The sequence below is a fragment of the Monodelphis domestica genome, chromosome 5 (assembly GCF_027887165.1).
Source record: "Monodelphis domestica isolate mMonDom1 chromosome 5, mMonDom1.pri, whole genome shotgun sequence".
Taxonomy (NCBI): domain Eukaryota; kingdom Metazoa; phylum Chordata; class Mammalia; order Didelphimorphia; family Didelphidae; genus Monodelphis; species Monodelphis domestica.
In genome coordinates, this window is record NC_077231.1 from 266,691,760 (window position 1) to 266,711,310 (window position 19,551).

General features: G+C 36.0%; 1 protein-coding gene across 1 annotated transcript in view; it reads right to left on the bottom strand.

Moving 5' to 3' along the window:
- Positions 1-19,551, bottom strand: part of MALRD1 (MAM and LDL receptor class A domain containing 1) — a 1,015,998-nt gene that overhangs the window by 265,397 nt on the left and 731,050 nt on the right. The window contains exon 33 of the mRNA XM_007504899.2: positions 19,202-19,359. Coding sequence (XP_007504961.2) covers positions 19,202-19,359 — 158 coding nt within the window. The remainder of the gene's footprint in view (positions 1-19,201; positions 19,360-19,551) is intronic.

Sequence of the window (19,551 nt, forward strand, 5' to 3'; positions counted from 1 at the left end):
TCTCAGTTTTTTGTAAGAAGTTCAGGTTTAGCAATGAAGGACATAATTCTCTCAATATTTTTGTTCAAAGGGTAATGATATATAATATAAATACATAAATGCTTTCCCCTCATCCATAATAGTTTTCTTCTGTGACTGATTTGGCATTTCCTTCTGAGCACATTTTATAAATGAGGAAACTTGAGACAAACAGAGTTCTGTGACTTGTCCAGGGCCACAGAACTAGTAAGTGTCTGAAGCCATGTTTGAACTCAGGAAGATGACTGAGTTTTTATGACTCAAGACCTGACAATTCATCAATTGCACCACTTAGTCACCCTATGAGTCAATTAGAATTTTGTAAAAGAATATTTATTCATCAAATTTTATGACCATTAATTGAGAAGTATGTAAGGATGTTAATTGCTGAGTTTGATTATAAACTGTGTCACAGAGACTCTTCTTGAGCTTCTTTAGTATAGGGACCTTTGGAAGTTATTAAAAAAAGATGACATAGAACCTCTCCAAATCACTACAGAATTATCTGGCATTTTGGACTAAGTATTTTTATGAACACACTCCTATAGATTTGCTGGGAACAGCAACTATAAAAACATATGGGCATAATTTAATGGTGGGGTCAACTGAGTAAACCCCTCAAATGACCTTATCCTACCAAATATAACTAAGTCTGAAAATACCTTGATTCATTTAGATGTGGCTAAAAAGCCAATGGATGAACTGCAAGTGACTTTGAACAGAAAGAACATGCATGTTGCATTTCTTATACTAGCACTATAACATCCATTCAGGGTTACGCTGAGGTCCTTGAGAGGTTATGGTAGCCACAATGTAAAGGAATTAGAGATAGGAGAAATTGGGATAGTTATCTTAAGGTATCTGCACTCATAAGGAAAAAAATAAAAACACAGTCTTTGTATATGCAAAACACACTGATCTCATGGAGAAGAACTCAAAGATTGGATCAATTCATTATCAATGGGAACTTTTGAATTATACCATTTGAAAGACAGCCCCTAGCTGATCAGGCTATTCTAGAACCTCTACAGGAAAAGAGAAAGACATTATCTGGGGATCAGCCTACCAGGATAAGTGGTGATACAGAGAAGGAACCTAGAGCCCATGCTTAGCATATATTGTTAGAGTGTAAGAAGTATTAATTAGCTTTATTGAATTACTTTTTTTCCACTTTTTAATTTTTTTTTTGTTAGAAGGCTATGGAAGGCTTTTGAATCCTCAAGCCTTTTCTCTCAAGAAACTTACATTCTACTTTGAGTGTGGATGGTGCTGGGAGAGTATAGGGTGGGGATGAGAGATGACATTTGTAAATAGATTAAGCCTTAAAAAGGAAGTATAGCACAAATATTCAGGAAGGTCTTTGCACAAAATAGGGCATTGAGCTAAATATTAAAGGATGCTAAGATTTCTAAGTAGAGCAGTAGGGAATGGAATACCTTATTTGGGAAACAGTAAGAAGGCCAGGATGGCTAGCAGACAATGGATGAATGGAAATAAGATGAAATAAATCTGAAAAGGTAGCATGGAGCCTGGCTGTGAAAGGTTTTAAATGTCAAAGAGAGGAGTAAATGTGTCTTCATGTTTTTGTGCCATTCACTCTGGAGGCTTGTAATTTTCCTCATTTCTAGTTTCACTTAAAATATGTGATTGTCTAAATGATTGGCTATAGACAATGACACAGATTTCTGGATGATGAACCAGATTCTTTCAGTGTTAAAGTCTTCTCAGAATAAATACAATTCCTTTGAGAGGTTCATTAACACTTTCAGAACACAAAGCTATCATTTGGCAAACTTACTTCAGTGAGCAAAATGATAATGTAGTTGCCTGGGGGGGAAAGGGTCAGTATAAATCCAAAAGACACTTCTTTGATTATCAGGAATTTATTTTCTGAGAAATAATATGGATGGATACATTCCAAGGTAAAGACAAAATGAGTATGACACAATTGCCAAAGGTATCTTATGGATAAACATTAGAATCCATATGTATGGATATGAGAGGTGAATAGCAAATGTAAAGTATTTTAAATATCTAATATATTTATATCACATTCATTTCCAAATACATTTCCCACACCAAATTCCTAATATCCCATTATTAAAAAAATAGTGAGAAATGTAACCCAGCAAAACTAATCAATATTTTCTATTCAGCTAGGTGATGCTGGGTATAGAGTGCTAGTCCTGAAGTCAAGAAGATTCATCTTCCAGAATTCAAATCTAGTCTCAAGCACTTACTAGCTGTATGACCCAGGGCAAGTCATTTAACCTTGTTGGTCTATTTCCTCATCTGTAAAATTAACTGGAGAAAAAAATGGCAGACCATCGCAAGATCTTTGCCAAGAAAACCCCAAATGGAATCACAAAGAGCTAGACATGACTGAACAACAACAGCTTATAGTCTGATAATATATGTAAGGCATATACTCTAGGCTTATTCTCCATATCCCTACTTTTACTGGTAGGCTGAATTTCCAGAGGTTTGCTATTACTTTCCCCCTCAGAGTTCTAGGAAACACTGGAGAGTTGGGGATTTACTTTCCCCCTTCAATTGTCTGAAAAGCTTCTCTTCAAGATCAATGTGTTTTGCTTATAAAAAACAACAACAACAACTATGTAATCCTTTTAAATTTATTATCTTTAGGTTTTTTCTATTAGCTTGTCCACTTGATTATACTTGTATTGTTGATTATTTCCCTTTCTGTTTATTCATAGGCTTATTGCTATGGATTTAAGCTTTCCCCACCTCTATTTGCTAATCATTTCTTATCATAGAAACACAGATTTTATATATTAAAATAGTTTGTAGTTTGTAGTGCCCTCTTAGGGCAGCTCTCCAGCCTCTGATCATCACCTGACACCCAGCTCTCACTTGTGGCTCCCAGTAGCTGCTAGCATGCAGCAGCGGCCACACCCCGGGCAACAGCTTCAACAGGCCAGATAAACCTTGTGAGGGTAGCCATCGGGTCGTCGACCCCTGGTGAACTAAAGCTTTGCTCAACCCAGCATGTGAAGACTGCTTCAGCCAAACAGATGGAAGAAACCAATAAGAAGTTTCAAAGGCTGAGATGGAGACACAGCAAAGCACTGTGGAGTGCTCAGGGCGTGTTGGAGCACAAAAGACAACACGGCCATCCAATGCAGCTGAGGAAGTCTCCAGGTGTAATGATTTTTCGTGCCACTGGATCCAAGCTTCCAAAGCCAAGAGAGTGGGACTGGCTATGTGCATCAACTTTTCCACTTAAATCTCCTTCACACACAAGTGTCTTTGTGCACATTCATCTATCAGATGAAAATGCACAAAGACAATCATCATCCTCGGTTACTGAGAGACTACTACTACTAGTTTTTAGTTGCCTTCTAGTCTTACCAACATACCAAAGGAATTGCCACCACAATGTAACTGACAAGTCATTGTCTAGCCTCTGCTTGAGGACTTCCAATGAATGGAACCCACTATTTTCTAAGGCAATCTATCTGATCACTTTGAAATAGGTTTAATTTTGAGGAAATTTTCCTATCATCAAACATAATTATGGATTTTGCAGTTTCTACTCTTTGTTACTAGTTCTGTCAACTAGGGTCAAATAGAACAAGTTTATTCCCTCCTTCAAATGACAGTCTTTCAAGTATTTGAATATAGATAGTCACATGTGAAATTATGTAAAACATTTTTCCATATTATATTATGAAAGAAGACTTAAATGAAAAAATGAACAAGATCTTTTTTTAGAACAGCTATGAGTCCCCCATCTTACATTCAGTTGATTATTTAAGATTCAATACTTTATATTAATCTCCACCTCCTCCATTTCCCCCTCCAATGTAAAAGTTCTTTTATGCCTCTTTTATAAGAGAAAATGTGCCCCATTTACCCTCCTCTCCCCCTCCTCCCAATGCATTCCTCTTTCTCACCCCTTGATTTTATTTTTTAGAACAAGTATCATCTTCCCATGTATGAATGTTGTGGAAAGAAAAACTGAATCAAGCTTTGGGATTTTTTGCCACTGAGGTGGAACCAACAGCAGTTGGAATGTTGGACAACAATGACAGTTGGTAGGGGAGGGGTGACTTGGAGAGTAACAGTTGTTCTTGAGAATTCTCTTTCCTGGCCCTTGGACTGGAAGGAGTACTCTCTCCCTGTTCCTGGATAGAAGTATCTCTATCCCTAGACTTTTCCCCATTGTGCACTCTACCTGGATTGCTGTGATGTTGTCATTGAACAAAGGATTTAAGGGAGCTATTTGAACTGTAAGGCTGATCTTCAGGGGCATCAGCCCGAAGACACAGGCCCAACAAGCTCTGAAGGTCAGGACCTTTTCTTCCTATTGCTGTCTACCACTAAAGTTCTTGACTTTGCCTATAACATTCCTGGGTGTTGTAAATTGAGGATTAAGTAAAGGAGGTGATCTGTGGATTCTTTAAATCTCCACTTTCCCTTCTTGTTATAGAATATCGGAGCAGTTTTCTTGGATAATTTCCTGTAGGAATATGTCTAGGCTTTTTCTTTTGTCCTGCTTCCTTGTAAAGCCATTTGCTTCTAATTGTTGTATTCTGGTTCTCAAAGACTGGATTTCATCCCTGGCCTTTTGGCCATCCTTCTTCTTCTGATCTTTGATATCCTTTGCCTCATTTTAAAGCTGATTAATTTTGGCTTTCAAGATACTGTTTTCTGTTTCCATATGATTTATTTGCTTTTGAAGTTCTTTCCCCACTTGTATTTAGCCTCTCTTAATTGTGTTTTGAGTTGTATTTTGAGCTCTTCCAAAGTCTGTATCCAATTCTCTGTAGTTTTTTTTTTTTGGCTTGGTGTTCCTTCATCTTTCCCTGTTCCATTTTCGCTTTGTTCACTGCCTGCATAGAAGCTGTCGATTGTAATTTCTTTTTTCTTTTTTGTTGTTTGCTCATGCCCCTTATTTACTCCCTGTGGTTGCCTGTGCTTTTGGTCCTCTTGTTTTGTGTTGGATCTGTGGTTTTGGGATTTTTTTCTGTCAGCCTTCACCCTTGAAGCATAGTCAGCAATCTCTCAGCTCAGTCTGTGGGGAAGGGTTGTTGGAGTTTGAGCTTCCTGACCCTCTAAAGGCTTTGATGAGATTAAGCCGAGTTTAGTTGCAGAGCTGGATGTCTCTTTAAGCCAAAACCTTGGGGGGTGGGGGGAGAGGAATATGGATTGTCTCTGCTGCTGCAACTAGGCTGCTTCTTCTTTAACTGCTTTCCCACCACCTATGTTTGATGCTCTGAGCCTGGAACTGCTTTGTCCACAAGGTACTACCTCCAGACCAGCACTCTTGCCCACCACAGATTCCAGCTACTGTTGGAGGCTCAGCACTCTAGGTGGGGAAGGGGTCCTGGGACCTTTCTTCTTCCTTCCCCTGTAAGCCCAAGTATTCTTGAATTCAGGCTTTTGGGGGGTGTACCTTTTGGGTTGATTCCAGCAGGAGGGTTCCTTGGCTCAATCCTGTTGTTAGGTTTGATTTTCAGACCTCCAGGAGCATTGAGTTTGTAATCAGTAAGGAAGGATTTTCAGAAATCTGAATTTTCGCTGCCTCAAAGCCACCATTTTGACCCCACCTCCTAATTTTATCTTTAATCATTAGGAAGTTTCATTTTTTCCCCTTGAATCCAATAGAAATCTTTTTTTTTTCAATTTCCATTTGTGGCTTTAATTTAAACTATATGGGATCAAATAGAATAAGAGTGATTCCTTTTTTTACATGACCACTCTTTACAGAATTGAAGACCTCTTCTAAACTTCTAAGTAGTTTTCTTTTTAGTCAATTGAGTCTATCTGTAGGGCCCAAGATATATGTGTTGCTGGAATATCACAATACACTAATCACCCACATGCATGTCATAACATAGACAATATAGTATTTTAATTTTTTCCTTGTGTGCATTATGTGAAAATCTCCTTTTAATGGATATTCTTCTTTTGTATGAGAATCACTCCTAAACCTCAAAGAGACTAAACAGGGCAAAGGACACTTTTGCATCTTTATATTTAAACATGGTTATCAATGGTCAAAGAATTTTCCCTGGAATGGTCAATATGCTACTGCTGAGCTTTTCAACAGTAATTAATTAACTTAGTCCTCTTTTTAACTGTCTTTTTAAGTTTTTAACTGAGAAAAAAAATGGAAAACATGTTTTATAAACAACAGAAATTTAAATAATATGCATTTTGAGCCACATCACTGGACTTTGAAAATCCATGTTCAATGTAGAAAATAGTTTTTAAAAGTACAATTTTATCAGGATCATATAACATGCTATTAGATACCTGATTTTACATAATAGTTTTTTCTTTTTTAATTTTTTCTTCTCTGTAGTCATGTAAGACATTTCCCTACTCCAAATGTTTTGCATCATTTTTAATATGACATTATAGAGCAACTGATAGATCTAATTACATTTTAATTTTTTAATGGTGAACAATTCAACTCTGTCTGCCTCCATCAAAAGACAATGGCTGACTTCACAAGAACAATTGAAGAGATATCATTGAAATGTAGAATTTGAGTTTTCAGAGTCCTATTTATCCATGCTAGCTCATTCATTACTGCTATAGACAATTCTATTAATTAGTTCATTTGGAGCTTTAACTAATCCAAATAAAGTTGTCTATTTCACTCAGTACTACTACTACTTTTTAGGAAAAAAGAATATTATAAAAGTTTTTACCTATTCACCCTCTTTTTATTTCTTTAGGAAGAAATTTGACATAATAAAATCCATTAGTCATTTTTAGTAAAATTTACTTGTCCTGCACCTAAATTTATTGCACATCAGTTCTGAAACATTTCTGCTCATATGAAATGTCTGACATAGCCAGAAAAATGAGAATAGTGGGAACTATATTATCTCATGGGAAATTAATTTGGTTTTGCTTGTGGCTATAATGCCAAAGTGTAAGAGTAAAAAAAAAAAGGAAATTGAACAAAATTTTTGTATCTATGAGGAGAATTTCCCCTCTTTCTTTAAACATTACAGAATCACAGAAGGAATTTTAGAATTAGAAAGGCCCTAAAATGCCATTTAGTTCACTTAAATGCCATAACTTGTTCAATAAGTTGTCATCTAGCATTTTTGTGAAGACCTACATAAACAGTAATAACAAAGTAATTAATTCTACTGGATAGCTTTAACTGAGCTCTGATAATTCTTTGCCCTCAGTTTCAAAGAAGATTCCATTGGCCTGTTGAACCACAATCATACAAGCACACACACACACACACACACACACACACACACACACACTCATAACTCCATAACTCAAAGTTGAGTGTGATTTTCTTCAAGAACTATAATACTAGCTATGCCATAAAACAGCAGAAATATTCTTTCAAAGACTCTCTCAGTAGTCAAGTATTATTAATATGATTCAACACTTTGAATGATTCATGAACTCATCTTACTGGCACGAGCTTCAAACTTTTCATTCAATCCCTTGCAATCTATTTTTCCTATTCTCTTTTTAGCTAGCTCATCACTCATTTTGCAGTGACTATCTTGCATTTTGATACAAGAACTAGTGGCTTAAATTAATGGATTATCTATTCAACTTGATATCATAGAGTAGTCAAAATAATAATAACAGCAAATAATAATACTTACCACTTTGTGCTGGACTAAGGAATTTTTCATCCACTTATGTGTGTTTGTTTGTTTTTAGATAATATAGATTGTTCAATTAACATTTTTGTAGTAATTCTTTATCTCCTGAGAATCAGGGTAAGTAGAACAGATATAAGAATTAGATTCAGGAAGATGTGGGTTTAAGCCCTAACAACTAATATATACTAACTTTTTGATTATAGGCAAGCTAATAATTAATCTTTCAACAATATTCCATGGATGTATTGCTTTTTTCCATCAGTGGAATCAGCCTCTATGTAATTAGTATCCAATACTCATCAAATGACAGGCACAAGCCAAAAAAAATCTCAGTGATGAGGTCCTTCTTTTAGCATTTTGGGGCATGAGGGAAACATTACAATTCTTCAGATATTTGAGGAGAGATAGCATATAATACCAAGGTTGTCTCTTCTCCATGTTAAACTTCTCAATTACCTTCAAATAACATACACATATACCATGGAGAGATTTTTTTAATAGAATTATATCACACCTGTTTTAGCTTATTTGGAAGAATAAAAATTATATTGGCAAAGTTATCTATGAAATATAAGATATAGATTCACAATTGACATATATAACCTGTTTTTTGTTTGTTTGTTTGTTTTATAGATGAGGAAATAGGGCCCTATTTTTGGCTCCTGTCAGACTTGCCTAAAAGCAAATAGCTAAGAAAGAGTAGACAGATGTGCACATCCTCTGATTCCACAGTAAGGATTCTTTCAACTGTAACATAAAAGCATTCATGAATAAAAAGGCACTAAATAAGGGATTTAGCTATTGGATCTTTTTTAACAACACTTATCCTGATCATGAGTAGCATTATAGCAATCCACAGTTTCTATTCTCTCTCAAGGAAGGCTTGATTCTGTTATAGACAGTCAAATCTCAGTTTCTCTTAAGATCTATAAAGATCAAGATCAATTTCCTATCAATCCAGCAGTACTCATAAGCATATGATCAGGAGACAAATACAAGGAATCCACATAGACCATTTTCAATAGCAATATAGTATCAAACTCTTCTGCAAATATTGTTATCTCTGTATTAGAAATAGTACAAACTGTTCATCACTTGCATTCACTATAGAACTGATCCAACTTCCTTTTCTAGAATACCTTCCTCAATGGTGTTCTATACATTGCCTCCTGCATCAGGATTGTTGGTCAATTGCTAGAACTCCACCTTCCTTGTAAATGAAATCATCATACCCTGTGCAAGCAAGAAAGCTTCAGTCTCAGTACAGCTTTGTTTAGATGTTATTAGTACTTTCTCATTTAAGGATAATATATATGAGATCTTTTCAAAGAAATAAATAGGCAGGAATTCGTTCAGCAAATGAAGCCACACTTCCTGAAAAATAGGAAATAGGTTAGAGGAATGGTTCCCCCTAAATGTTCATAGTGGCTGCTATAAAGAAGAATATTCAAATAGAAACCATCTTCCAGTTTTTGTGCCATTCATGACTTTATGACCATGTTTGCTTTATGGTCCCAAAATCATTTATGATAAATGAAGATGTTTAAGTGCTAATACTCTTATTTTTCATTCATTTGGTTTTGTCTATGATACATGGACTATATGGTTAATGGGAGAGTGGATTGGCGTTTCCTTCTCTATAGGATTAAGACAAAAAAGGTTAATTGGCATATCCAGAGTCACACAGCTAGTGTCTAAGGCCAGATTTGAACTCAGGTCTTCCTGACTGCAGGCACAGAACTCTATCCACTGTCATCTATCTGCTTCACCATTACACAAAGATACTACTAAGTGATTAGCTCAGGTATTATATGCTAGGAACCAACTTTCTTAAATCTGGAACTCAAAATTGTATGGCAAATACATGGGATCATGGTAGGTCATTAGTTTTTTATACTCTATTATGTATAAAATATATGATAATAATAAATATGATATTTTACATTATGTATATAAAATAATTAAAATAATTAAAAATTATATAAAAATATACACAGCCACAAGTGATGTGCCATAACTGGAATATAGATGATAAGACTTACTTTGCTAGCTGATACATTATCCTCTATTTTAGTAGATATTATTGCAATGATTGGACATTTTGCAATATTGCACTTTGGATAAAAGTTTCAGTCATTAATCAAAGAATCATATTCACTTGTGCACAATATGAATAAGACCATTGGTATTTCTTTGAGCAGTAAAACCTGAACATATAAGAATTAATTCACCACTGAGTAGTGTCCTCTCCCAGAACAACTGTACATTATATTCCACAAAATAGCAATAGAATACTATATCAAGGAATTTCTTAGTGATTGGTAGTTATTAATTCCACTGCCATATCTCAGTGAATTCAAAATCTCATTCCAATGACACATAATGAAGACCATTTATACAATCCAGTCCACTGTGCTCTTCCAGAATTTAGGGCCAGCTCCTTGCCCATATGCAGTGACTATCCCTGATATTTGGACTGATGGATTAATTTGCATATCTTAGGCTGCAAAAGTTGAAATAATATTTAAGAGAAAAGAATTCAGGAAAGGCAATTGGAAGAAATCAAATATAGAAGAAAATATCTATGCTGGATTAAATTTTAAACTGAGAGATTTTTTAAAGGTGTCAACAAAAACAAAGATGCCCTGTGATTAGGGGGGAAAGTATGCTGTTATCACCAAAAAAACTTGACCCATTGAATATCAGCAGCTTCTGAACCTTATATCTATTTTTGCCCCACAGTAAAACTTTTATGCCAATAGTCTATATATATTTTGAAAGTATGACTGGTGAAAATGCAGCCTCTTGCAGATGATTTTTTCACTGCAAACTGCTTTATCTTCATCACATACTTTATTGAAATAGGTACATAGAATTTTGCTTTTTAGATGTCCCCAGATCCCTTTAATTGAAGAGATCAAAGAAGTCTTTAATGCATAAATAAGCTATTACAATGATCCTAAAGAGAGAAGTGTTTTATATGGAAAACTACCAGAGATGAGTGAAGATGAGGGATGTATATATGAAATTTTAAAAATATTATTTTATTTTTCCAAATCACATTTAAAAACTTTTGACATTAAAAAATAATTTTGAGTCCTAAATTATCTCCTCCATCCCTCCCCTCGCGTAACCTTTAGCAATTTGATATAGGTTACATATTTTGATATTACCATGACACTTTTTAAATGATTATCTTCATTATTGACATTTTATATCACTTTATTAAATTTATATGATTAATAAACAATAAATCAAGCTCAGATTAGTAGCAGTAGTTGATTCCACTTCTGCAGTGTAAAATTTAGCAATCAAGTCTCATAATGTGAATCTTAAAACTATTCAGACTATACCTTAGAAGATTTGGTCTATCTATTCCCTATTGTAACAATGGAGATACTTAAGAATCAGGAATGTATTGGGAACTTTTAAAATTATTCCACCTTACTCAGACAGTGCCTTAGGGGAAGGTAAAGTTGTAAACTCCTGATTGAAGAATGAAAGTCCCCAACTCATACCTTATAGTAAAGCTAGAACCTTAAGCTAGGTCTATTTTTAGATCTAATACAAAAAGGTGTTAAGTACCTGTAAGGTTAAATTAGTACCTTAAAAGGTCAAGTAATTTACAAAAGGCAAGCTTAACAAAGAGATGTGAAGTACTCAGAAGATTTAATCTAACAAGAGAAGGTGAAAACCAAAGAAGGTGAAAACTAAGAATGGGCAGTCCTGGGAAAAAAGTGTCTACTGTGATTGGTAGATGTGAAAATTTAGGGGAAGTGACATAAGAAAAAAAATTCCTTAAAAGGAAGGGGTAAGAAGTCAGGACAATTAAATTGAATTCAGTTTGAGGACAATTGAATTCAGTTTGGAGAGTAATTTCAGTTCAGAGTGGAAGAATCCAGCTTGGAGACGGTCTTGTGGTGAGTGATAAAGATTGACTCACTCTCCCTTAGGCTCAGAGCTAAGCCATTTTGGCCTAGGCCTTTTTCTACTACTTGGCTCAGCCTGAGCCAGGGCAGTATTAATTAATTTAATTCTCTCTCTCTCTCTCTCTCTCTCTCTCTCTCTCTCTCTCTCTCTCTCTCTCTCTCTCTCTCTCTCCCTTAATTATTCCTTCTCTCTTTATTAATTAAAATCTCCATAAATCCCAGCTGACTTGGGCATTTTCATATTTGGGAATTTCCAATGGTGACCACTTATTTTAGATTTTAAGTCAAAACACTAAAAATTATCCTTACAGTTTTGGCATTTACAATAAATAAGTTTGAGCAGTTCCAGCATACCCTTGTTACAATAGCTATAAATTTATTCAACCTTCCTCTTATTATCCAAAACAAGAACACTTGACAAAAGTCATGGAACTGAAGACTGTGGTGAATATATGGCATGGATGCCAAAGATGGCATGCAGAGCACTCTCTGTGGGCATGTGGACCACCCCCAACCCCCACACAAAGGTTATTACTAAAAAGGAAGAGAGACTTGGACAGAATATCTCCCTTCCCTCTCTCCACTATGCCTTACAACATTTTTTCACATCATCTACCCCTCTGGCCAGCAGCCAATGGGAGTACTTCCTCCATCCCCTATCTGGGGTAAGGTGGGGTGGGGGTGGGGTGCACAGCACTCAGTCTCTGGGAGGACCAGGTGGGGCACTCTATCTCTGGTGGGGGGTCAGCACATGACTCAGTCTAGGGGGTGAGGTGGGGGCTGGGCCTTGCACTCTGTCTCTAAAAGGTTCACCATCACTTGTTTAGTGGATATAGGATTGAATTTGGTATCAAAAAGTAATGGATTTGTTTTCTCTCTCTAATAATTGCCATATTTAACCACACACACACACACACACACACACACACATATATTTTTAAAGATTTTCCTTTGGTACTCACCTAACAAGGTTATGGTTAAGCTAAAATGAGTTAATGTATATAAAGTGCTCTGAGAACTTTTGAATATCTCTTGTGAATGTGTTTTATTTTTCTCTAATGTCAACTCAACCAAGTTCTAAACTTGCCTCTGAAATAACAACTTATCAGCTAAGTTCATGTTAAGTTACAATTTCCTGTTTTTTTGGGTTTTTTTTCCGTTTCGGTTGTTTAAAGTGATAGTGCCAATAGTAATATAATTTGACTTTCCAGGAGCAGTTAAAGTAACATAATTGGGGAACAGGCCATCAAGGATCAATTCTTTTGAGAATGCTCAGATTTGCCCTTTATGATTAGTTATTCAAATCATGTCCAAATATACTTAACCTGGTTCTAATCCATCCTCACATGAAAGTGTGGTGAGCCTTTTTCTTGCCTTGAGGATCTAGGAGTCTAATGCTATGTTGTGATAAGGAGTCTTCTGAACTTTATAAGAGGAGATAATGACTCAGAAGTCCCTGAGCTGGAACAGAGTGTGCAAACAAAATAATGCCCATCATTCATTGGTTCATTCTGTCCCTCAGTCTGTTCGCTTTTTTTTTTCCTTTCTGGTGGTCAATAAGGTAGAAATGTTTGTGGCCTTCTAAGTTAGGTGTGTAGTGGTTGATCTATCTGCCACCCAGCTAAGAACAAACACCAACTCTGTTTCTTTTGCCTTCAACTTTCCTTATCATAAGTACACAAGAACCAGAGGTGGAACTAAAAGTTTGGTTACCATTTAGTGAATTCAAAAGGTTGAAATAGTCAATAAAGGTCTACTGCCCCAGCATCTAGAGTGACTAGCAGAATCCATAAAATCTAGTAACCATATCAGCATGTTCCAGTGAGGAATGAATTCAGCAATGGAGAGATCTGCTTCATCTAGTTCATCAGCAAAAACATGCTCTGAAAGGAAGCAATTTAGCTGTGCAAAAGGGGAAAATTGTCTATTGATGATACCACACACAGAAGTGAACTTGATGTTCTCTTCACAAAAACAAAAAAGGCTACCTTACTACCTTTATTGCTTAAAGTTTGAGTCTACTCTCCTCTGGTCTTATTTCTAACTATTGTCGTTACCTCTTGGTGAAATTGTGTATGTACCTGCAGTTAGAAGAATTTTTGAGGTACAAGATGATTGTGTTAAGATATCAATTGGGGAGACTAATCCCAATGAAGTTTGGATTTAGCTCATGTTTTTTTTTTCTTTTGATAATTGACTCATACACCCATAAATCAACCACTTTAACTTGATCCAGGTATTGTTGAACACACTCTTCAGGGGGAATTGTATTGAATTTTTATTTTAAAAAATCCAAGATTTAAAATTTTGTTTAAGAAGAATTTCATGAAAAGAAGTTTGCTAACTCCTTCAACCCAGAGAATGAACTCTTTGAAGGAAGATGCTTGCAGAAACCCACACTGCATCAAGAAGATCCAGAATGAACTTTTGGGTTCAATCAATTGAACAAAAGGAGATTGAACATTTATTGTAAATGTACACTTTTATGCCAAAGGGGATTTCCCCCTAATTTGGCTTTTTTGTCAATGCATCTAGCAAAACATTGGTTTTGCTTTATCTCTTTTCTATTTCCCTCTTATCTCTAAGTATTGTAATTTCCACTTAGAAAGTGAAATATTGTAAACATCTGTAGTTAGAGTTTTTAGGGCTACAAGATGATTATGTTAAATGATCAATGGGGTGACTGGTCTCCCAATGATCATCAGGGGGGATTGGGAAGTTTGGATTAGCTCTCCTCTGATTGTAACAATGAAGGTACTTCCTTTATTGTAAAGATTAAATTGTAATCCCCTGTCTATTTTTAGATTTTAATCTCCAAATTGTAAACCCTGTACTTAAAATAGATATACCCATTTTAACCACAAAAATGTATGAACACCCATTTCATACATTGAGTGGGATGTCTGTGACCCACGTGTGAAGGAATGGGCAGTCCTGGAGAAAAGTGTCTGCTGTGATTTGTAGATATAAAATTTAGAGGAGGTGACACAAGAAAAAAAAGGTCTTTAAATAGTAGAAACAGAAACACACAAGGATCAATCAGACACTTGGCCTTGAAGATTCATCAGTCACTCAAAGTTTGCCTGGAAGACATTTACTCAGTCTTGGAGTCAAGAAAGTCACTGGGAGCTGGAGGGAAGACAGACACTTGAGGAGATACTGGTAGACAGACATTCAGACTGGGAGTGAAGACACTTGGCTGAGGAACTTGTCCCCTGGAGGAGCTCATACAGGAAACCTCAGACTGTTTTCCTTTTAGACAGTCACCATGGTGAGTTTAAAGACTGACTTAATTCCTTGTCTTTTCTGGAGGTGTGAACCTGCAAGTAAAGCCCATCATCTTGGGTCTCCTTTCCCCTGACTGGTGACTTAGAATTTCTAATTGGCTCAGAGGAAGCCAGAGCTTTCTCTCTCTCTCTCTCTTTTTCTCTATCCCTTAATATCTTCCCTCTACTGTAAAAATAAACTACCATTCCATTTTACTTTAATAATTCATTTTGGGATTTAGTATCCCTGGTGACTACAAATTTAATATTTGGTCCAACCATATAAATTTTAACATCCACCAATCATCATTAGGGGGGATTGTTAATATTAGATTTACTCCACTCTGCCTAGTCTTTAGAATTTTAGCAATCAGGAATGTATTCATGCCCACTTAAGGATTGAGTGTGGGGGAGGAAGGTCTATGACCAACATGTGCTAGCAAGTGACAAATCAGAAACAACTGACTGACCCCCTGGGCTGTCCAAAGCCAAGTTTAAGCCACCATTGGTACATGTGAGACACAGGAAGTGATGTAAAGAACTGCCTTTATATTTCCCATCACTTCCCGGGAGAGGACTTGATGGTGGAACTTGACTGTGGAGGAGCTTGAGCTTGAAACCTCAGACTGCTTCCCTTAGACTGTCACATGGTCAGTTCAAGGCTTACCCCCCGCCCTTTCCTTGGCCTTTTCTGGAGGCAACAGCCCCTGGAAAGGCCCCTTGACAAAGGTCTCTGAACTCCTGCTGAGTTCAGACCAGGCCAGGGCAGCTATCCTTACCTTTTTCCTCTCTCTCTCATTCTTAATTTTTTCCTTCTATTGTAAATTAACCACCATAAAATTCTATTCTGAATTGGGTATTTCATTGAGATTTAGAATTTAAATCCCTGAATATATACAAAAATACAAACTGCCTAGACTAACAGAAGAGGAAATAGAATTCTTAAATAATCCCATATCAGAAATTGAAATCCATCAAGCCATCAAAGAACTTCCTAAGAAAAAATCCCCAGGGCCTGATGGATTCACCTGTGAATTCTATCAAACATTCAGAGAACAGTTAACCCCAATACTATACAAACTATTTGACATAATAAGCAAAGAGGGAGTTCTACCAAACTCCTTTTACGACACAAACATGGTACTGATTCCAAAACCAGGCAGGTCAAAAACAGAGAAAGAAAACTATAGGCCAATCTCCCTAATGAATATAGATGCAAAAATCTTAAATAGGATACTAGCAAAAAGACTCCAGCAAGTGATCAGAAGGGTCATTCACCATGATCAAGTAGGATTCATACCAGGGATGCAGGGCTGGTTCAACATTAGGAAAACCATCCACATAATTGACCACATCAACAAGCAAACTAGCAAGAACCACATGATTATCTCAATAGATGCAGAAAAAGCCTTTGATAAAATACAACACCCATTCCTATTAAAAACACTAGAAAGCATAGGAATAGAAGGGTCATTCCTAAAAATAATAAACAGTATATATCTAAAACCAACAGCTAATATCATCTGCAATGGGGATAAACTAGATGCATTCCCAATAAGATCAGGAGTGAAACAAGGATGCCCATTATCACCCCTACTATTTGACATTGTACTAGAAACACTAGCATTAGCAATTAGAGAAGATAAAGAAATTGAAGGCATCAAAATAGGCAAGGAGGAGACCAAGTTATCACTCATTGCGGATGACATGATGGTCTACTTAAAGAATCCTAGAGATTCAACCAAAAAGCTAATTGAAATAATCAACAACTTTAGCAAAGTTGCAGAATACAAAATAAACCCACATAAATCATCAGCTTTTCTATATATCTCCAACACAGCTCAGCAGCAAGAACTAGAAAGAGAAATCCCATTCAAAATCACCTTAGACAAAATAAAATACCTAGGAATCTATCTCCCAAGACAAACACAGGAACTATATGAACACAACTACAAAACACTCGCCACACAACTAAAACTAGACCTGAACAAATGGAAAAACATTAACTGCTCATGGATAGGACGAGCCAATATAATAAAAATGACCATCCTACCCAAACTTATTTATCTATTTAGTGCCATACCCATTGAACTACCAAAATACTTCTTCACTGATTTAGAAAAAACCATAACAAAGTTCATTTGGAAGAACAAAAGATCAAGGATATCCAGGGAAATAATGAAAAAAAACACATACGATGGGGGCCTTGCAGTCCCTGACCTAAAACTATATTACAAAGCAGCAGTCATCAAAACAATTTGGTACTGGCTAAGAAACAGAAAGGAGGATCAGTGGAATAGACTGGGGGAAAGCGACCTCAGCAAGACAGTATACGATAAACCCAAAGATCCCAGCTTTTGGGACAAAAATCCACTATTCGATAAAAACTGCTGGGAAAATTGGAAGACAGTGTGGGAGAGACTAGGAATAGATCAACACCTCACACCCTACACCAAGATAAATTCAAAATGGGTGAGTGACTTAAACATAAAGAAGGAAACCATAAGTAAATTGGGTAAACACAGAATAGTATACATGTCAGACCTTTGGGAGGGGAAAGGCTTTAAAACCAAGCAAGATATAGAAAGAATCACAAAATGTAAAATAAATAATTTTGACTACATCAAACTAAAAAGCTTTTGTACAAACAAAACCAATATAACTAAAATCAGAAGGGAAACAACAAATTGGAAAAAAATCTTCATAGAAACCTCTGACAAAGGTTTAATTACTCATATTTATAATGAGCTAAATCAATTGTACAAAAAATCAAGCCATTCTCCAATTGATAAATGGGCAAGGGACATGGATAGGCAGTTCTCAGATAAAGAAATCAAAACTATTAACAAGCACATGAAGAAGTGTTCTACATCTCTTATAATCAGAGAGATGCAAATCAAAACAACTCTGAGGTATCACCTCACACCTAGCAGATTGGCTAACATTACAGCAAAGGAAAGTAATGAATGCTGGAGGGGATGTGGCAAAGTGGGGACACTAATTCATTGCTGGTGGAGTTGTGAATTGATCCAACCATTCTGGAGGGCAATTTGGAACTATGCCCAAAGGGCGACAAAAGAATATCTACCCTTTGACCCAGCCATAGCACTGCTGGGTCTGTACCCCAAAGAGATAATGGACAAAAAGACTTGTACAAAAATATTCATAGCCGCGCTCTTTGTGGTGGCCCAAAACTGGAAAACGAGGGGATGCCCATCAATTGGGGAATGGCTGAACAAACTGTGGTATATGTTGGTGATGGAATACTATTGTGCTAAAAGGAATAATAAAGTGGAGAAGTTCCATGGAGACTGGAACAACCTCCAGGAAGTGATGCAGAGTGAGAGGAGCAGAACCAGGAGAACATTGTACACAGAGACTAATACACTGTGGTATAATCGAACGTAATGGACTTCTCCATTAGTGGCGGTGTAATGTCCCTGAACAACTTGCAGGGATCCAGGAGAAAAAAAAACACTATTCATAAGCAAAGGATAAACTATGGGAGTGGAAACACCGAGGAAAAGCAACTGCCTGAATACAGAGGTTGAGGGGACATGACAGAGGACAGACTCTAAATGAACACTCTAGTGCAAATACTATCAACAAAGCAATGGGTTCAAATCAAGAAAACATCTAATGCCCAGTGAACTTACGCGTCGGCTATGGGGGGTGGGGGGGAGGAAAAGAAAATGATCTTTAACGAATAATGCTTGGAAATGATCAAATAAAATATATTTAAAAAAAAAAAAGAATTTAAATCCCTGGTGACTAACTAAAAATATATATATTCAATCCAAACATAAATTTTACTCCTAACACTTAGTTAGCCTCAGTTTGCTTATTTTTAAAGTGGACATCATTATAACACCTCTTCCAATAAGCTTGTCATGAATTTCAAGAGATAATATATTGTTTTATAAACCTTAAAGTATTACATAAACATTGACCAATAAAGCTTTCAAAAGTACATACAGGTTACAATCTACATTAGTGAAGAGAGTATCCATACATGTAAAATTATCAAAATAAAACTATTCCTTGTCAATTTTTCTCTAGTAGGAAAATATAGAGCATGACTGTTATCTCTTAAATGTAAGCAATGTACAATCTTTTAAACTCTGAACCTTCAGTGGAATTTAAGCTGAAAGGTAAATTTATCTAAGATTTCAGTTATCATTAGGAACAATAGGAATTACTATTAGTGGATATTATATTCAGAAAAAGAAAAGAACCATTAAATCAAGGAGTTGGTATTCTGATAATTAACAAAATGTGACAATTTAATGATTATTTAAACAGCTTAATCTGTAGATGGTAATAACTTCAATACTTTGATAATGGTTACAAAACATTCTCTCCCCTTCATTACCTTTAATATTCCCATATCACTGGAACCACTGATGTAAATCCAAAACCGAACTGTACATATTCCAAGGCTTGCTGGAAAGAAGTGGGTGGTAGTAATTCTTGCAGTATATCCTTCTTTTGGGCCAGTTGAGTTGACATAGAGAAAATACTGTCCATTGCCTTAGAACATATAAATAAAATGTTCTTTCAGTGCAGTCGTATATTTTAAATAATAATACAGAATGACTTTAGATCACATATCATTGACAAATATTCAACAAACCCTTTCTCTTTTCTCATAAGATATGCCACCTGAGAATCAGGTACTTCATTTTAATAAGCAAGAGGCAATCTTACCACACTAATTTATTT